Source organism: Rattus norvegicus, chromosome 4 (assembly GCF_021556685.1).
Source record: "Rattus norvegicus strain SHRSP/BbbUtx chromosome 4, alternate assembly SHRSP_T2T, whole genome shotgun sequence".
NCBI lineage: Eukaryota > Metazoa > Chordata > Mammalia > Rodentia > Muridae > Rattus > Rattus norvegicus.
The window spans coordinates 78,634,350-78,652,067 of NC_141537.1; the positions used below are offsets into that span (position 1 = coordinate 78,634,350).

At 44.2% G+C, this 17,718-nt stretch overlaps 1 protein-coding gene across 2 annotated transcripts; it reads right to left on the bottom strand.

Moving 5' to 3' along the window:
* Positions 1-369: 369 nt before the first annotated feature.
* Positions 370-10,581, bottom strand: Gimap6 (GTPase, IMAP family member 6). 2 transcript variants are annotated; one of them, XR_015685416.1, is made up of 5 exons: positions 10,240-10,506; positions 7,492-7,576; positions 5,973-6,072; positions 1,789-2,156; positions 370-1,739 (listed from the first exon to the last, which is right to left on the bottom strand). XR_015685416.1 is itself a non-coding variant. In NM_001011968.3 (3 exon segments), coding segments are annotated over 3 exon segments (915 nt in total). In that variant the 5' UTR covers positions 10,429-10,581; the 3' UTR covers positions 5,173-5,431.
* Positions 10,582-17,718: the final 7,137 nt, after the last annotated feature.

Here is a 17,718-nt window from a genome sequence, read left to right on the forward strand (position 1 = left end):
TCCCTTATGACTAAAGATGTTGAACATTTCTTTAGGTGTTTCTCAGCCATTCAGCATTCCTCAGCTGTGAATTCTTTGTTTAGCTCTGAACCCCATTTTTAATAGGGTTATTTGTCTCCCTGCGGTCTAACTTCTTGAGTACTTTGTATATTTTAGATATAAGCCCTCTATCTGTTGTAGGATTGGTAAAGATCTTTTCCCAATCTGTTGGTTGCTGTTCTGTCCTAACCACAGTGTCCTTTGAAGGCAGCCTTCTTAGCTTGAGCGTTTGGTTAAGAATGGATTGTTTCTGTTACGGCTTTTCCAATTACTGTTGATGAATTAAAAAAAAGAAATAAAGGAAAGAAAGACACATGACTGCTTCTAGATATGGTGAAGGAGAGGGTTTATTATAGATATGTGGAGAGCACAGTCAGTCATCTGGGTTAAGTCCAGAGTGGGCATGACCAGACTGACCTGGGTCATGTGAGGAGAGGGGGAGGGGAAAGGAGAAAGGAGAAGGAATCCAGATGCAGTGGCCAAAGGAACAAAAAGAGTGAGTAATCAGAATGATTGGATTATACGAGAAAGAGCAGCCTAGCTCCCCAGCTTGCAGAGTTCAGGATATACCAGCCGGGAGGCCCTGTAACAAGTAGGGACTAAGGATGCTGGGAGAGCCTGGGGGCCAGTGTTAAATGGCAACCTCAGCCGCTTGTCTCAGTCTTGAAACCTAACATTCACTAACACCACCCAAATCCCCTTGCTCAGGAGTCCCATACAGTGGAACTGTAGGTGGTTAGTACGGGAGCAACCCCCATCTCCCAAGAAAAAGACCCAAAGGCTAAGGTGAAAAAATAAGTTAAACATGTGCCTCAAACTTCATCTCACCAGGCGTTGATCCAGGAAGTAACATGCTAATGGTGGAGTTCAGCTCTGCTCTTCCCTTGAGCTTCGGTGGTTTGATTTCTTTCTATCCAGAGCGTCTCTGTGGGAGTATGGCCAAGTACAAGCTCTTGTGTGGTGGGAAACCAGACTCATACTCTGAGGATTCATTTCTTGACCCATTTTTTGGCTTCTATATAGAATTAACAAGATCTTAGCTGGGACAGTGGGGTTGTAGTAAAAAGTCATCCAGGGGAGGGAGACTGAGGTGGCTTCACAGCGAGGTGAGAAAAGCGAGTCACCTGATATGAGTCGAATGGGCTAGCTGCCTTCTGTCTGTACCATTGTTTGGTCCTTCCTCATGAACAGAGACACACCATTACCTAGAAAGCAAAGTGTCCACAAGGGTTGCATTCCACAGGGTTTCCTGTGGCTTAACATAAGCAGAAGTATTGTGGGTTTCTGCACTTCCTATGTCTTGGTAATAAAGGTCTTGTTCTCTTGCATATCCGTGCCACCTTCCTCTTTCTCCCATGAGTCTGAGGCTAGAAGTTGCTATGAAAGAAGGCTGAGTAGGAAGGGAGGGAGACATGGCTCTGACGGAGCTTATCCTAGCCCCCAACAGACTCAAAGCTTCTCTTGGTCACATCAAACTCGGCTCCTTTGATTGCTAAACCACAGGGGTGAGATATCTCGGAGGTATAGTCAAACAATGCCAATGTGGTATGCCTGGGCTGATTAGGAGAAATCCCCATAGGCTATAGGGAACTGTAGACCAATTGTAACAAAAGATACTTCCTGCTCTGAAAACTGATGTTGACGTGTCTCAGCTGAGACTTCTATGTTGACTCCTCAGGTCCTGCAGACAGGAAGCATCACTGAGACTTCTATGTTGACTTCTCAGGTCCTGCAGACAGGAAGCATCACTGAGACTTCTATGTTGACTTCTCAGGTCCTGCAGACAGGAAGCATCACTGAGACTTCTATGTTGACTTCTCAGGTCCTGCAGACAGGAAGCATCACTGAGACTTCTATGTTGACTTCTCAGGTCCTGCAGACAGGAAGCATCACTGAAGAGTAGAAGTGTGCTCAGTAGACTCCGTGCTTGGAACCTACACAGAGAACTGCAGGACAGCTGGGCTAAGCCTTCCCTGAGAGAGTGCCTACAAGCACCGTGTAGAACTGTGGAGAATGTCTATCTCCACCATACAGAGCTGCTCAGCCGGTCAAACGGCACTGATTTAGACACTGCCAAATGTTTACTTGTAATCTCCTCCCAACTCAATGGCTGAGCACTATGAAAGAATAGAGAAATTTAGAAAAGAACAATGTTCAATTTTTCTCCCGGTATTCCAATCCTAGTTTGTGTGTAAATCTGCCACTCAAGTTTAAATAAAATTATTTCACGATTTCACAAAAAAAATTACATTCTTTCTAGGCATCCACTGACTGACAGTGACTTCTTCAAGCTTCCTCAAAGCCTTATTCCTAGAAAGGCTACTATTGGCCTAGCAGAACTTTAAACATGAACAGCACTGTCTGCTTTACATTTTGTCAGTGTGTCAGTGTGTCAGTGTGTCAGTGTGTCAGTGTAGCCATTACCTGAATGAGCCCTCTTGTCTTGGCGAGATTTTAGAGTACATTCTATTTGCTCAGTACTCCTTTCCCTCTATGCTCAGTGACAACGGAGTGCATCCACAGTACCCACAGATCCATTGTCTCCTTGGCACAAGGTGCAAGGCTTTTTTTTTTTTTTTTTTTGGTTCTCCCCCCCCCCCCCGCCCCCCGGCTGGGGACCGAACCCAGGGCCTTGAGCTTCCTAGGCAAGCGCTCTACCACTGAGCTAAATCCCCAACCCCGCAAGGCTTATTTATAATAAGACACATTTCAGGTAGCTGATTCAGTCTATGGATATCAAGATGCCTGATTAGTGTGCCCAACTCTCAGTGTTGGAGCTACCTGGAGGTAATCAAGGAAGTGGAAGTATTGGTCCTATCTGGTTGCTAGAAGCCAGGGCAGAGGAAACGATCTGTTTCCTGTTTGGGGACAGTCAAAAACAATACAAGGAAGTGCTGCACCCTTTATCAGGGACTTCCCAGAAACTTTCCAAACCAGAGCCATCATTGTCATTTGCCAAAGGAAGTGATTTGTGGTGGTTTTGCCTGTGCAACAGAGGCTAGGAGTTCCTCTTTTTAGGTAGATCGGAGAGATTAGACACAGACCTGCAGATAAGCACCCAGCAGGACCTCAGGACACATCTTCTGACAGTCTCTATTGGGTCCTCACCACCCTGCTTCCCAACCTTCTATGAAGGAGGGAGCCTCAGCTGCACAGCTGAAGGGAGCAGAAGAGGTAATGGAGATCTGTCCCTTCTTCCCTTTAGTAACTGATTAGCTAAAGAGGTCACACTCCCTGGACCTCACTGAATCTCCCAGATGCTCAACTGCATTTGAGGCATGATGGGGCTGGTTAAACTGTCTCCTGCAAGAGATCCGAGCCAATGTCCGGTTTCCTTCTTTTGTTGGTCACACCATATCTGTAGGGAACATCTCTCCTGGAAGACATTCTTGTGTTGCAGAGTTCCCACCAACACACGCCCTCTAAGCACCCAGCCTTCTTTTGCAGGGTCTCTTTTCTCAGTTACCCTTCCTTCTGCTCACCCTTCTAAAGGATCTTCCTGCAGAGCTCATACACATATGCAGACCCTCCCTTCACCCCATCTACACTGCTATCAAAGTAAAAGATGTTCCTGTGAACGTGAAAATATCCTTTGCTTTCTAATATTTCCAAAGCTAGATCTAAATCTGAGTGATAGACCCAAAAGAAAAAGGGGAGGTAACAAGGGTGACATGCCCTATCCCAGCCTCATGGGGGGAAGGGAGCACTGACCTTTTCTACCCAAGTCCATGCAGATGTAGATAGCCTCAGGGTACTCACATCCCATAGCCTCAGGGTAAGGGTCTCCTTCTAGGCTGAGGCTGGCTTCTTCAGTTCTCATCCCAACCTCCCTCATTCTGACCCATAGGAAGTGCCCATGAGACCTTTTTGTTATGTTTCAAGGGAAACAAATGGTTTGACTTATTTTTATTTTTGTTTCTCACTAGGTTCCTATTCAAATTCTTCCATAGCTCAGGATAGATCTTGCCATGTATGTCAGAGCCACTGTGGTTCAAGGTTGTTTTCCCAAACCAGACAAGAATCATAAAGAGGCAAGTGGTACCAATGGAACATGAAGGCTTTATTGGGGTCTTATGGTGGAGCAGAGGGGAGACAGCACAAAGATGACGACGGTTCTGGGTTGACTCTCTCATATTTGCCTCCTCAGACTCTCTGCCAGGTCCTGTCTATCTTTGACTCTGTCTCAATGACTGCATGTGCTTGGTGGTCTGCTCCTAGACATCTATCTGTACTTAGCTCACAAAGGAGGGAGAAGGCACTACCCCCTGCTCCTCTCCAGGAAGACATATACAGTTCAGAATTAGTCATTGTACACATGTGGTCATTGCAGCAAAGTCTCTCAAGAGCTTAGAAGTAAGCCAGTGGTTAGAACATGGTTATAGAACACAACCTATTAAAATACTTTACATCGTGGGGGAAAACTCTAAGTGGAGGTCTGGGCCTTTCTATTCTGTCTCATTGTCATTTCCTCCCACTACACAGGGCAGGCATTTCAAGAATCACAGTGCCTGTTCCTCTTTACGGACAAGGAGGAAGCCCAAGAGATGTACAGCTATCTGGTCCATGGCTACCCCTGGGGCTAGGCAGCTGTGCAGTTTACACAAGAGAAAGAACTAGTCCTGCTGTCAAGAAGCTTTGATTATAGCCAAGAACAGACACAGGATATAAAAATGTGGTGTCAGTGGGACACGATTTATGAGGGCACCGCGCTGATGACTGAGGTGAAGGAGGGCCTGTGTGTTCAGAAAGAAGCTATGTAGCTGGACACAGAATGTAGCTGGGCCCTCTGGCCCAAGGACTGCAAAGTCCTCTGTGGAGACAGAGGGAACAGGCGACAGGCTGGACATAGGGTACAGCTACTGGTAAAGCCTCCTTGTGGTGGTTTGAATGAGAATGGCCCTCGTAGGCTCATAGATTCGAATCCTCGGTCCCCAGGGAGTGGCACTATTTGAAAGGATTAGGAGGCGTGGCCTTGGTGAACTGTGTCACTGCGGGAGGGTGGAGGGACGGTATTGAGGTTTGAAAAGCCCTTTCCAAGCCCAGAGTCTCTCTTTCCTGCTGCTCGTGTATCTAGACAGCAGAACTTGCAGCTACCTTCCCAGCACCATGTCTGCCTGCCTGCCCTGCTATGCTTTAGGCCATGATGATAATGGGCTAAGCCTCTGACACTGTAAGCAAGGCCCAATAAAATGCTTTCTTTTGTAAGAGTTGCCATGGTCATGGTGTTTCTTCATAGCAATAGAACACTGACTAAGACACTCCTGCTTATGGCCAGCTTGGGCTCATCTGGATGCCCTCTGCATCAGTACCTTCTCAGAGGCCATCTGAATCTGGGACAGCCTTTCTAGTCAGGACTCTTTAAGGGTGGCCTCCTCAGACCCTTGCTATTGGGTTAAAGGGTTTTGCTGGAGACATTTGGAAGTTCCATGGTGTAACAATGGCCCTCATTTTCCCACAAGATCGACTCAATTTCCTCCATAAGTTTCTGCAACTGGGCCTCCTGCTCATCCCCTTGTGCCCTGTTGTTGAAGCCACAATGGCGTCTCTCACATGCAACATCCAGAGCATCCAGGGTCTTATTGTTGTTCTCTTTAATATATTCTTCTAAAGAGCCCTCGGCCAGTTCTTCCTTCCGGGTGAACACCAGAATAGTGTAAGCCAGGATCCCGTTTCCAAAGATCTCCTGGAGGCACCTGGCAGCCTCCTGATCCTCTGTGGTGTACCGGCCTACCTGTATCACCAGGAGCACTGCATGAGGCCCTGGTGAGGCCAAGATGTCACAGATCTTCTTAGCTGTTGCCTCAGGCTGGTTCTGAGGTGACAAAATATCTGGGGTGTCGATCACCTCAAGTTCCTTCCCCTCCAACTCCCTGCTGCCTTTCTGGAATGCCATGGTCACTGGTCGAGCGCTGATTTTGGACTCAAATACTTGCCTGCCAAGGATGCTGTTTCCTGTTGCACTTTTCCCACTTCCTGTCTTCCCCACCAGAAGGAGCTGCAGTCTCTTTGGAGTGAGCTTTTTCTCCTTCAGATCTGGAAGAATTTTACAAAACCAAACACCGAGAGGGAGATGGGATTAGAACCTATCCTTCCTCTCTGTTTATCAGAGGCCATGCCCCTGAATACCTGAGAACAGTGTCCCAGGATGAGGAGAGCAGTGGTGACAAAGGTTAGCACCTGTGCCCAGGATCTGCCTCTCAGCCTGTGTCCTGAAAGGTAGAAGTAAACATACTTACCAAGTGGACATTAGAGCCACCAGCTGAGAAGTAAGACTCAGATGTCAACCAAACACTAGGTAATCCAATGCCAATATTTTTTTAAAAAAACAACTGGGGTTGGAGGCTAGGAAGGAAATGCCCTTCTCCTTAACCTGTGGGTGCTAAGACTGAAAGCACTTAAAGTGGCAAATGATAGTTTTCCAAGTGTGGTCCACATGGGAAACACTGATGGCTCTCAGATTACAGAGCACCAACACTCCCAAGGGCTGCTAGGCTCTGCCCTCCTTGCCTTCTCAGCACCCAAGGGTTTTACTTCTGCATGCCTGCACTCTAGCCTGACCTGAAGTCTTCATGGTTCTCTTGAGCTTTTCCAAAGGGGATAGAAATGAATTTGAGTGTGTTCATGGGAGTTTCAAGTCAGTGTGGGCGGTTAGATGTCTGTTCCTGCATGCCTAGCCAAGGCACAGTTAGAACCAAAGAGTAGCTCCTATCTGAGCCACTAGAGAGAATACTTAGAAGCTAAATGCATCATGAGATGCAGAAAGGAGATTTTTCAAATAGTGACTAACTTTGCTTCCTGTAAGAAGTGAAGAAGGCTTAGTCTGTGTTGGTGACTATGCCTCGTGGTAGAATAATCTGATTCCCCCCGCCCCCGACATCCCAGGTACTTCAAATTTATAAAGAAAAAAAATTATGTTGAAGATGCATGTTAAAATATAACGAATCACAGTTGGTTTCTTCTAGAAAGAAAACATGGGTAGGTATCTAGCATCTGTAAATTCTGTCTTCCTAGGTTAGGTGGCAATGGTGAATCTCTGTGAAGGCTGAGCCCAGCCTTACCTAGTGGCCACTGAGGAGGACATTCTGCTTGCTTGCACGACACTGTCGATCAGTATGACACATCAGACTGAGCTAATCACCCACACAGGGACTACTGACTTCCAGAGTTGCCCATGTGTATGACCAGCATGTCCTTCTCAAGGAGGAGCTTAGGTGTGAAGACTCTTCGCCTTGGGACTGGCAATTCTTAACTCTTGGGCCATCGCACCTGTCAGGGGTTCTTCCTGGTGTGAAGGGGAGCCCCTTTGCTTTCTTTAGACTACAGTGGGTAGATCTCTGTGATGAGGGCCTTCACCTGCCCCTCCCAGCACTCAGTGTGTTTCCCCCATGTTCATTTGCATACCAACATTCCCATCTGCACTTCTTAGATTCCCCTCTGCTAGGAAAGTAGTACCTTTTGTCAATTCTTGTCCAGGGTCCAGGGGCAACTGCCTTGTGGGATTCTTCTGGAGGCTGTGTTCACACCCTTCTTCTTCCATCTACAGGAAAAAAAAATGCATCTTAAAAACATGCAGGAAGCTATTTTTTTTATGTATGTGCATGAGCATACTCACGTGCTATGCACATGCAGGCAGTTATATGCTATGGTACACATGAAGAGGTTAGAGGCAACTTTTGGGACTCTGTTTTCTCCTTCCCCAGTGGGTGCCAGGCTAGGATCTCTCAGCAAGCACTTTTATCCATTAACTCACCACTACAGCCTGTAAATTTTCACTGAATGTATTTAAGGGGTACTTGCCTTTCTCTGGTCAGGGTAAAGTTATTCCACATGCTTGGGGGAGGGTGCTTGATGAGGAGAGGGAAAGAGGAGTATGAGACACTCTCTGGAGGCTTTAGGAACCATATCCCCCACCCAACTGTGGTCTCCATCATGAATGTAAGACATTATTTGTCATAGAGAAAGGAGCTACTAAATGTGTTATGGTAGACAGTCCAGAGCTATGCAATGAGGGCCTGGAATGGGGAGTTGGGTCACCAGAAGGAGAAGGGTGAAGGAGAGAAAGAAGAAAAGAAGGAAGCCATGTGGTCTTTATCTTGTGTTTTAGACATATAAGATCTATATGGACAGGATCAGGAACTTATGGGGAGAGGGTACAGCTTTGGGTCTTGAGTCTAGAAAGAACCATTTATGTTTTAATGCTGAGAACTGGTGTGGCTGTATGCTAGTAGCTGGACTCAGCACTTGTAAGCAAGATGGCGGCCATGGGGACCTTCTAGTGCAAGATAGAACCCTGCTGAGACCTGGGCACCTCAGTGTGCAGTGGAGACATGGTCATTGGCTAGGATGCTCACACTGCCTGGGCTTCAGTGTCCATTTAGGGGAAATTGTAGGCCTAACTCTGAAGAGACCTGCTCCTCCAATGTCACAACATATTGTTGTTATAGATTAACTTTGACTTCCCTTTGCAAATTAGAGCCACAGTGGCTCCAGCTCTGCTCTAATGAGAGTGATGCTCATTGCTTCCTGAGCCAATTCTATCCTCTGTTTCAAGAACTTGCAATGCTATTATCAGAGTCAGGAAGAAAACTGCATGGTCCATGGCTTTCCCAGAATGACCAATTAAACAATCTAATAAAGGCTCTGGGGTGGCATGCCCAAGTGCAGGAGATCTGGGTTCATCGCCACAGCACTGCTGGATGCTCTATTCTTCTCAGCTAGCAGATTGCTCTATTGTCTCTGAACCCCAGAGAACAGACATCCCTGAAGAGATGGCTTTGAGACAGGCTCTCAAGGGTTTCAGCAAATGTCTGGCTTCGTGGGCTAGCAGTAGAAAGCGAGAAAGATTAAGCGTAAAAGGTCATCAGAGAACAGAAGGCTGTCTGGCTTTTCTGTGTCACAGCTCTTTCTACAACCACACACATACACATGAGTGTGTATGCACTACACAGCCACACACATGTTTATAAATATACAAACATATTTACAACATATATAACATACATGAAAATACATGTGTAATACAAACAATAATGGTTTGGGGGCCATTTTCCTCCTTATTTTTTTATTCAAAATAGATTTTTTTCAATATGATATATTCTGACTATGGTTTCTTCTCTCCCAACACCCTCAAGATCCTTCCTGACTCTACCCTTATCAGAATCGGTACTCTTTCTGTCTCTCACAAAACAGACATATAAAAAAATTAATAATAATAATAATAATAGTAGTAATAATAAGAAAGAGAAAACAAAAATAATCAAACCAGAATAGGACAAATAGGCAAACAAACAAAAACATATAGATGCAGAGACACAGGCGTTCACATGCACAGGAATCCCCCAAAAACTTGAAACTGGAAGCCCTTAAATACCCCGACAAAACACGAGATGAAGAACTTCCAAACAAGTGTGCTGCTGACTTTGGGGTTAGCTGTCTATTGCTGGTGTGGGCTCACAACTCAACAATTAGTTTTGTGCACTCTTTGACTTTTTTCATTTTGTTTGACTTTTTTTTGTCTTATTGGTTTTTTGTTTGTTTATTTTGATTTTCATGTTTTGAAATTTTATTTTGTATTTTTTAAGAGAGGGAGAGAATATGAAATTTGGTTGGAAAGGAGGTGGGAAAAAGAAAAACGCAATCAAAATGTCTTCTATAAAATAAATTTAAATAAAAACTATAAACACGATACCCACCATAAATTCAGTCTGCATCCATTTAAACACACATACACAAAAGCACACAAGCAGCACACATAACATTTATACAGCTGAAAACACATACACATATACAACACATGGATACACCAGAACAGTACATAAATGTAAACTCATGTATCCATCCAAATATGACACATACATAAAAATACAGCATACCCAATTCAAACACATGCACGTAAGTAAACAAGCATGCAGATGAACAGAAATGCACTTACATAGCCACTTAAATATGCCCGTCAGTACACAAACATACATACAACATATATAGATATGTAAGCTATATACACATATAAACATACCACAAGGCATGTAATCACATATATACACAAACACAAATGTTTATAAACAGTAAATATAACCAAACACACAAACACATATAACACACACTCAGCATGAACTCACATCTAAACACAAACACAAATCAAAACAGGACACACACTGTGCGCACACATACATGTAAACATACTCACATATTGGGACTTACCACTGGGCTGGCTGACAGGCAAGAACGGCTCTGTTTCCCACTTTCAGTCGCACTGGACTCCAGTGGATTTCCTGGCTCTCCTGGTAGGGCCAGAAGGTTTCTCTGAAAGAAGGAATGGAACGGCCAGGGCAAAGTGTCTATACAGCATGAGCCAATGGACCCGAGCGTTTTACTGTAAAGCCAATTCATCTTTCAAGCCATATTTTTTAAGCAAAATATGATCTGAGCTCAAGAAATGGCCTTCAGAATAGCAGCTCACTGTGCGACGAGAAACAGGAAACGAGCAGAAACACAAACCAGTCACTTCCGCTCAGTCACAGCTTAGGCAAATTTTAAAGAGTACACAGTCGCGGTTATTTTTACCCTGATCCAGGATAGCAGAGCTCAGTCAGAAGCTTAGGAAACTGCAGGTCGGGAACAGGAATCACTGGCCCCACTTTTTGGAGCCAAGCTCACTTCCTAGGGTGATCTTCCCCCAATCCATCTTGTAAATCTCTTTTTTTGGAACAAGGTCTAAAAATTCATTCTTTCTAAGGCTCTCCAAGTGTGGAGAATCTTTTAAAATCATCAGGCTGGTCCCAAATTTTTGATCACCAATCAAGAAGATGAACATATCTAAGTTACATGACTTTTACTACTTTGTTGACCCAGGGTGTCACAGTGTAAAGTTTAACAGCTTACAACCTACAGAGAGCAGCCTGCTGGTCTCCAGGGTTTGGAGTTCACTGATTTAAAAAAATAAAGATTTATTTATATTTTTTAGTAATGCCTATGTTCGTGTGTGTGTGTGTGTGTGTGTGTGTGTGTGTGTGTGTGTGTGTGTGTGTGTATGTGCATGCCCAGAGGTACCTGTGGAGGACAGAGGTGTTAGATCTCTTGGTGCTGGAGTTACAAACTGTTGTGAACAGCATATTTGGGCGCTGGGAACAGAACCCAGTTTCTCTGAAGCCAAATATATGCTTCCTTTTTCTTTTCTTTTTGAGACAGGGTTTTTCTGTGTAGCCCTGGCTGTCCTGGAACTCATTCTAGACCAGACTAGCCTTGAACTCAAGAGACCCGCCTGCCTCTGCCTCCTGGCTGCTGGGGTTAGAGCCATACACCAGCACTGCCCAGCACAGTGTACACACTTAACTGCTGAGTCATCTCTCCAGGCCTCACTGAGATTTTTGGTAATGATTTTTATTATAAGTAAAAAGTAAAAGAAAAGAGAGCAACATAAACGGAATGGGCTACTTGACATTGTATTCGAGGAACTGTGGCATCACTAACTGGTTCAGGGGAGGTAGCTGTGGTCCTCTTGAGGTGCCCATAGGATATCGTGATTCTAATTTTACTTCTAGCTCACTTTATTTTGAAGCCAGTTGCTCATGAACGTAGGTGCTGCCTCAAAGGGGAGATGTGAATAAGGCACGATAGTTAAGTAGGAAGCCTCGTGAAGAGGTAGGCTTAGGTCTTTCTTTAAGCAGGGTTTAAGATGGCAGCTCTTTGTACTCCATCTGGAAAATGGCAAATAACATATTTACATTAACTTGAAATTAGAGGTGCAAATAGACCAAATATTTCCCCCAAATCTGTTCTCAAATCTTGTATCAGGTTAAAAAGCAAGACATTCTATGGTGACTTGAATAGATAAATATAGAATAGTGCATTTTCAGGGCATACTGTGTCTTTCATACACTCCATACACTGCCTAGTAAACTCAGTATGAGTAGTTTTGATTTTCTATTAAAGATGTCAGCAGAAAATCAGCCTTACAATAGATTTGGAGTTGTAACTTAAAACAATTCTACTTGAGACAACACACTTGTTCTCAATTGCATAATTTTATCAGTACAGCACAATCCCTGATGCACGTGGAATTTGGCAGCATACATCTTTGGATATTTTCAAACTATGAAAAGCCCCTGCAAAATAAGAGACCACCTTACCATATTCCTCATCCAGGAAGCCGGGCATCAGCTCAATGTCAGTGGACAATCATCCTTCATCTGTAAATCAAGGGAACTGAGGAGGGTTTGTTTTCTTTTGAGATCTCCACAAACTCAGTGGAGTGTGTGTGTGTGTGTGTGTGTGTGTGTGTGTGTGTGTGTGTGTACCCACATAAATACACATAGGGAAGAAAGCAAAACATAGAAAAGAAAAAGCAACACAAACCACAGAGCTTCATAGGAACATCCAATGGATAACATGGCTGGCGGGACAATCTTAGTTGTAGTGAGGATTTTGGAGTTTTGGTTTCTTGAGAGACACAGAAATATTATAAGAATATGTTTTCCTTTTAATCCCAGATGTGAGGTATGGGGCTGCTTCAGACTGTCCATAGCAGCTGACTGTGATATGCCTCATGCTCTAGCAGGGACATGATTTTGCAATTGTGTGATATTTAGAATTTGGAGGACTTTTAAGAGAGTATATGTGCTAGGACTGGGGGTTGTTGGCTATAGAAACAAGAAGAAATTAGTTACTCTGATGGCAAAGATCAAACTTGTCCCTAATCAGCAGGAAGTTGTCTAAAGATAAAGTTTCCCCCTTTCTCACCCTTGACTTTATTTAGGGCTCTCTTCCCTTTCTTCTCTATCCTTTTCTCTCTCTTGTCAGGTGGGTTGACAGGATGGAAGAAAGAACCCACTAAATACCAAAAAGACAGATGCACCTAGTGACTGAGTTCAACCTTTGGAATTCAGATAACGGTGAAAGGAGAGAATTAACTCCATAAAGCCAACCTCTGACTGACACACATGTGCTGTGCCACCGACATTCATATGTCCTCTGCCTCAGACATAAGACAAGTGAATGCAGATAAGAAGAGCTTCTAAGTCATGGATCCAGGCATGCTGAGGTGAAAACACAGCAGTGAAGAGACTATGGATTTTTACCATGAAAATTAACTGATAGGAAAAATATAAAGCAAGATTTGGAGCCTTGCACAACTCATCTGTGTGTGTGTGACATTAAGTGGCAGTCAGTTGTAAAGCATTGTGGGTGATACAAGGGGCATGGCCACCAAACTATCCTTAAATATGAACTAAAACACTTTCCAGCCTTCTACATCACAGCAGACGCTATCCTTGGCAGTAGGAGGCTACAACAGTATGGATAGCTCTTGTGTTTCACGTGCTGAGTCACCACAAGTGCATGTAATGTCTGCTGGTGCTAATTTGACCCTTTGTGCTTGGAAACGTGTACACCAGTTATCTGAAGCCACACATACATGTAGATACCGGTGTCATTTTGTGTGACAGTGTGACACAGGGTTGTCGTCTACAAAATTCATGTTTGAGAAGCACACAACTGTGTTACCAACATATTCCCTCCACACACACCTGTCATGCTTTGTGGCTGGAGAGATGGCTCAGCAGTTAAGATCACTGACTGCTCTTATGAGGGACCTGGGTTGAATTCTCAACACACACGTGGCAGCTCAGAACTGTCTGTAACCCCAGTTCCAGGTGATCTGTGCACTTTTCTGACCACTACATGTTAACAGTCATGCCCATGGGGTCCCTGTACATGCAGGCTAGCACTAATCCACAATAAATAGTTAAATAAATAACTTTAAGTAAGTTCAGTTCTGTCTTGGACTGCGTGCATGGCTATGTGGGCCTATGTTGGTCATCCTTGTGTCAGTCTCCCAGTGTTGTAGTTTAATTTATTCAGAATGTTGTCCCAACATGATTTGTTTTTAGGACTTATATATTACTCTAAATCATTCTGTCCATCACCTCTGTAAATGCTGTTGCTTTTCCCATTCATAATCAGAATGAAACATCTATTTTTAGTTCTGATAGTTACTGTTTTCTGCAAGATGGCTTTACGTCTTTCAGGTCTGTGGCAGCTCAGGCCAGAGATAGCTGGTATTTAGCTACTGAGAATTCAGTACTTGTTACTGCATCCTAATCGGGCCCAACCTGACAGATGCAAGATACAAATGTGATATTCTGATGTTGAGCTCCCTCCAACCTTTACTTCCCAGACCCTTACTTTTGATGATTTAATTTCTTTGGACGGAGTTCCCTGTCTTTGGTTTTGAATGGAAGTTTGGGGACCTTCAAGGGTCTGAAGCCAGTGCTTTGTTCCAGAGTTTGTATTTTACCAGGAACTGAGGAATTAGTGCTACTGAACAGAGAATACTTTAGTTTTCTTATTGAGTCTCTGGACTCATTCACAGCTAAGGGAAAATGCAGGCCCTAGGGAGTTCAGCTGACACCCTCAGTTACCATCCAGGAGACCAATCTTCCCTTTGAGTTCATAGTTCACAGCTCCCAACTCAACTTAAGGTCATTCTGCTTCTCTCTCTCTCTCTCTCTCTCTCTCTCTCTCTCTCTCTCTCTCTCTTCTGAGCTAGGGTTCCTTCATATGGCCCAGGATGTCCTTGAACTTGCTATCTTCCTGTCCTAGCCTCTTGAGTGATGGGATTGCCTTACCTTTCTCTGTGTGTTTAACTCACATATGTTAACATTCACTTCATGCAAATCAAATACTTCTTTGTTCAAATCTCTTCAGCGTGTCTGTGTTGAAGGTGGCTCAGCAGTCTTTCTCACTGCATCTCTGTTGCAGAACCTAGACACCCATTTCTTGCTGGAAGACAAGAGGAGCATACGGTTGCTCGTAAACAGTGAGGTCCCTGAACAATCCATCTGACTCTGGGGTTTTGGAGAAAAAGTCACAGTTACAAAGAACCGGCTTTTAAGAAAGGGGATGTGGATTATGGGAAGAATAGTGGCACACAACTGCCAACTTTAAGTAGCACTTGCTGATCATTGAGGCATCTCTAAGGACTGTGCTAACTCACTTCAGCCTCACAACCACCTGTCGAGGAGGAAACTGTTCTATTCTCGGTTTAACAGACAAGGAAACAGACACAGAAAGCTGAGCTTTGAGCTTGCTGTGACCAAGTACCTAACAGAAATAACTTAAAGGAAGAAGTAGTTATTTTGTCAGAATGTAATCTTAGAAACAAAAGCAGACTGCGGGTCAGCCACAGCTACCAATAGCAGGACTCCCCCTTTCACAGATGCTGACTGGCACCCCTGAGGGCATTCCAGAAGTCTCCAGGGAACAGATTTTCAACTGTCTAGGTTTCTTACCCGGGGAGGTGCGTTTATGTTAAAGGGGTTTTTGATGACCACCCATTCTGCCTCCTACCCCTTTGACTAGGGATCTGAGCCTGACTGCAGAGTCCTGCTGTGAAGTCACCCCTCATCCTTAGAAGCCATAAGAGATCCTCACTTCTGCTGCACAGGCCATATGGTTGCCCATGTCTCCACATATTAATGACTCTTCTAATAAACTCTTTAGTACCCAATCACCTTTCTTACCATCCATATTGGACCTGCAACCAAGACCTCTCAAGGTTGTTTCGTGATTCCAGAGGGTTTGGAGTGGGATTCTCAGACAAAGACATAGGACGTGGAGGCTTTTCTCCTAGGAAGTGGCTTTATTTGGGCTGGCGCATGCTCAGCAGATTCAAGCCGTGAGAGCAGTAGGGCTTGACCTTGTATACATTTTTAATTCTTCTTCCCCTTATATAGTATAGAAGTATAGACTCAAAGACTACATGGATGCTACAGCATTGCTGTGACCCTGGAGCAGTGAGGCTTCAGGGAGATGAGAATGCTAGGCTAAGGCGTGTTGCCTTCTCTCTCTCTCTCTCTCTCTCTCTCTCTCTCTCTCTCTCTCTCTCTCTCTCTCTCTCCCTTTCTCTGTCTCTACAACCCTCTCAACTCCCCTCCCCATTCTCTGGTCAATACTATACCGTCGTCCTGTGTGGCTGATCCCTGGGGGGGGGGGGAAGGGATTCCTCAACTTGGCTGGCAGAGGCAAGCCCTTCTCCCACTGCTGACCACACATCCACCAAACATAGTCCTTCTCTCCTTATATTTTTATAAAACACAACAGATTCTCCTTCCAACAATTTTATTGCCATGTCCAGAGCATTTGTGCCGCTAATAGAAAGCCTGTGTGCCCTCATATTCTCTCTATACACAACAGGAGTTTAAAAGAGCACAAAAGGACACAAGTTTGTATTTGAGCTGCCATAAAGATCCTGCCTCTCCGGCCTTGTACATCATGGACCAGCACTTAGGACAGAGAGCTGATCATCTCCCTCCTACAAAGGCACAACTCACATGGAAATGTGTCCTGACTAGCTAGCAAGTCTCAGAGGGAGGACAGCGGACATGGAGCAGAGCTGGCCCAGCCGATCGACATACTAACTGAGGGCTAATACAAATGTCACCTGGCCTAGGCTACAGAACCCACGTGTTCAGACGAGGGAAGGACTGGGTGTTGCTGTGAGTATTGGTTAGCTGTGGTCTTTTTGAGAGAAAATATAATATTTTATTAACTCTTTGAGAATTTTATACATGAACACAATGTGTTTGATTATACGTATCCCTGACTCCTCCCAAGTCTAACCGTCACCTCTTCCCAACTTCATGTCCTTCCTGGTGGTTTTTTTTTTTTTTAAATAAAATTCATCAAGTCCAATTTATGCTGTCCACATATTCCTGAATGTGTGTCCTTTTACTGAAGCATGGTTGACCTACCAGGAGACACACCCTTTAAGAAAATTGGCTCTCTTTTCCCTAGAAGGTATCAACTCTGTGACTGGCATTTTAAGTGAGATTACCCTCTGTGGTATGAGTGAACCTTGTCTAATTAGTTGAAGACCTTAATAGAGCAGACTAAAAATTTCCCCAAAAGAAGTTTGGCCTCAAGATTAGTGCAGAAAATCTCCCTGGTATGGGCAATGTACAATGATAGACATGAAAATGTCATAATGAAACCCATTTGTCTGTCCACTGACTAAAAATATTAGTTAAAAGAGAGAAAGAGGAAACAGAAAAACTTCTTTGTTCCTAGCCTATCCGTCTTAGTCAGTGGATTTTGAACTGTGGACACAAGTCTCCTCACCTTCCTGGCTTAGATCTCTATCCTGCTGGTCTATCTTCTTCATTTTGAATTCCTTATGAATTCTTACAGTTGAAATTGCCTTTTAAATATCTATCTATCTATCTATCTATCTATCTATCTATCTATCTATCCATCCATCTATCCATCCATCCATCTATCTCTTTCTCTCTCAATACAGATAAAGATAAAATACAGGTACAATTGCCTGCTTCCTACTTTACTCCACAGACCCACAGGAGCCTACAGGTGCTGATCCGGGTCCAACTCACTCAGCTAAAACCTAACCAGACAGCAGTGTAGTAACTCAGGATTGAGCCCCAGGGTTTGGAAGCTATTTATTACTGGACACTGTGTGGCAAACAGTAATAAACACCATCAATTGTTCTCAGTGGCTTTTACATGAGTGTGTGGATTTGGCCAGATGCTGTCAACATTGGAAGATAATCAAAATTTCTAATTCTCTATATATTCTAAATAGGAATCCCTGTCTGATGTGTAACTCAACCTTGTTTCCCATTCTCTGTGCTGCCTCTAAACTCCTTTAATTGCTTCTCTTGCTTACAA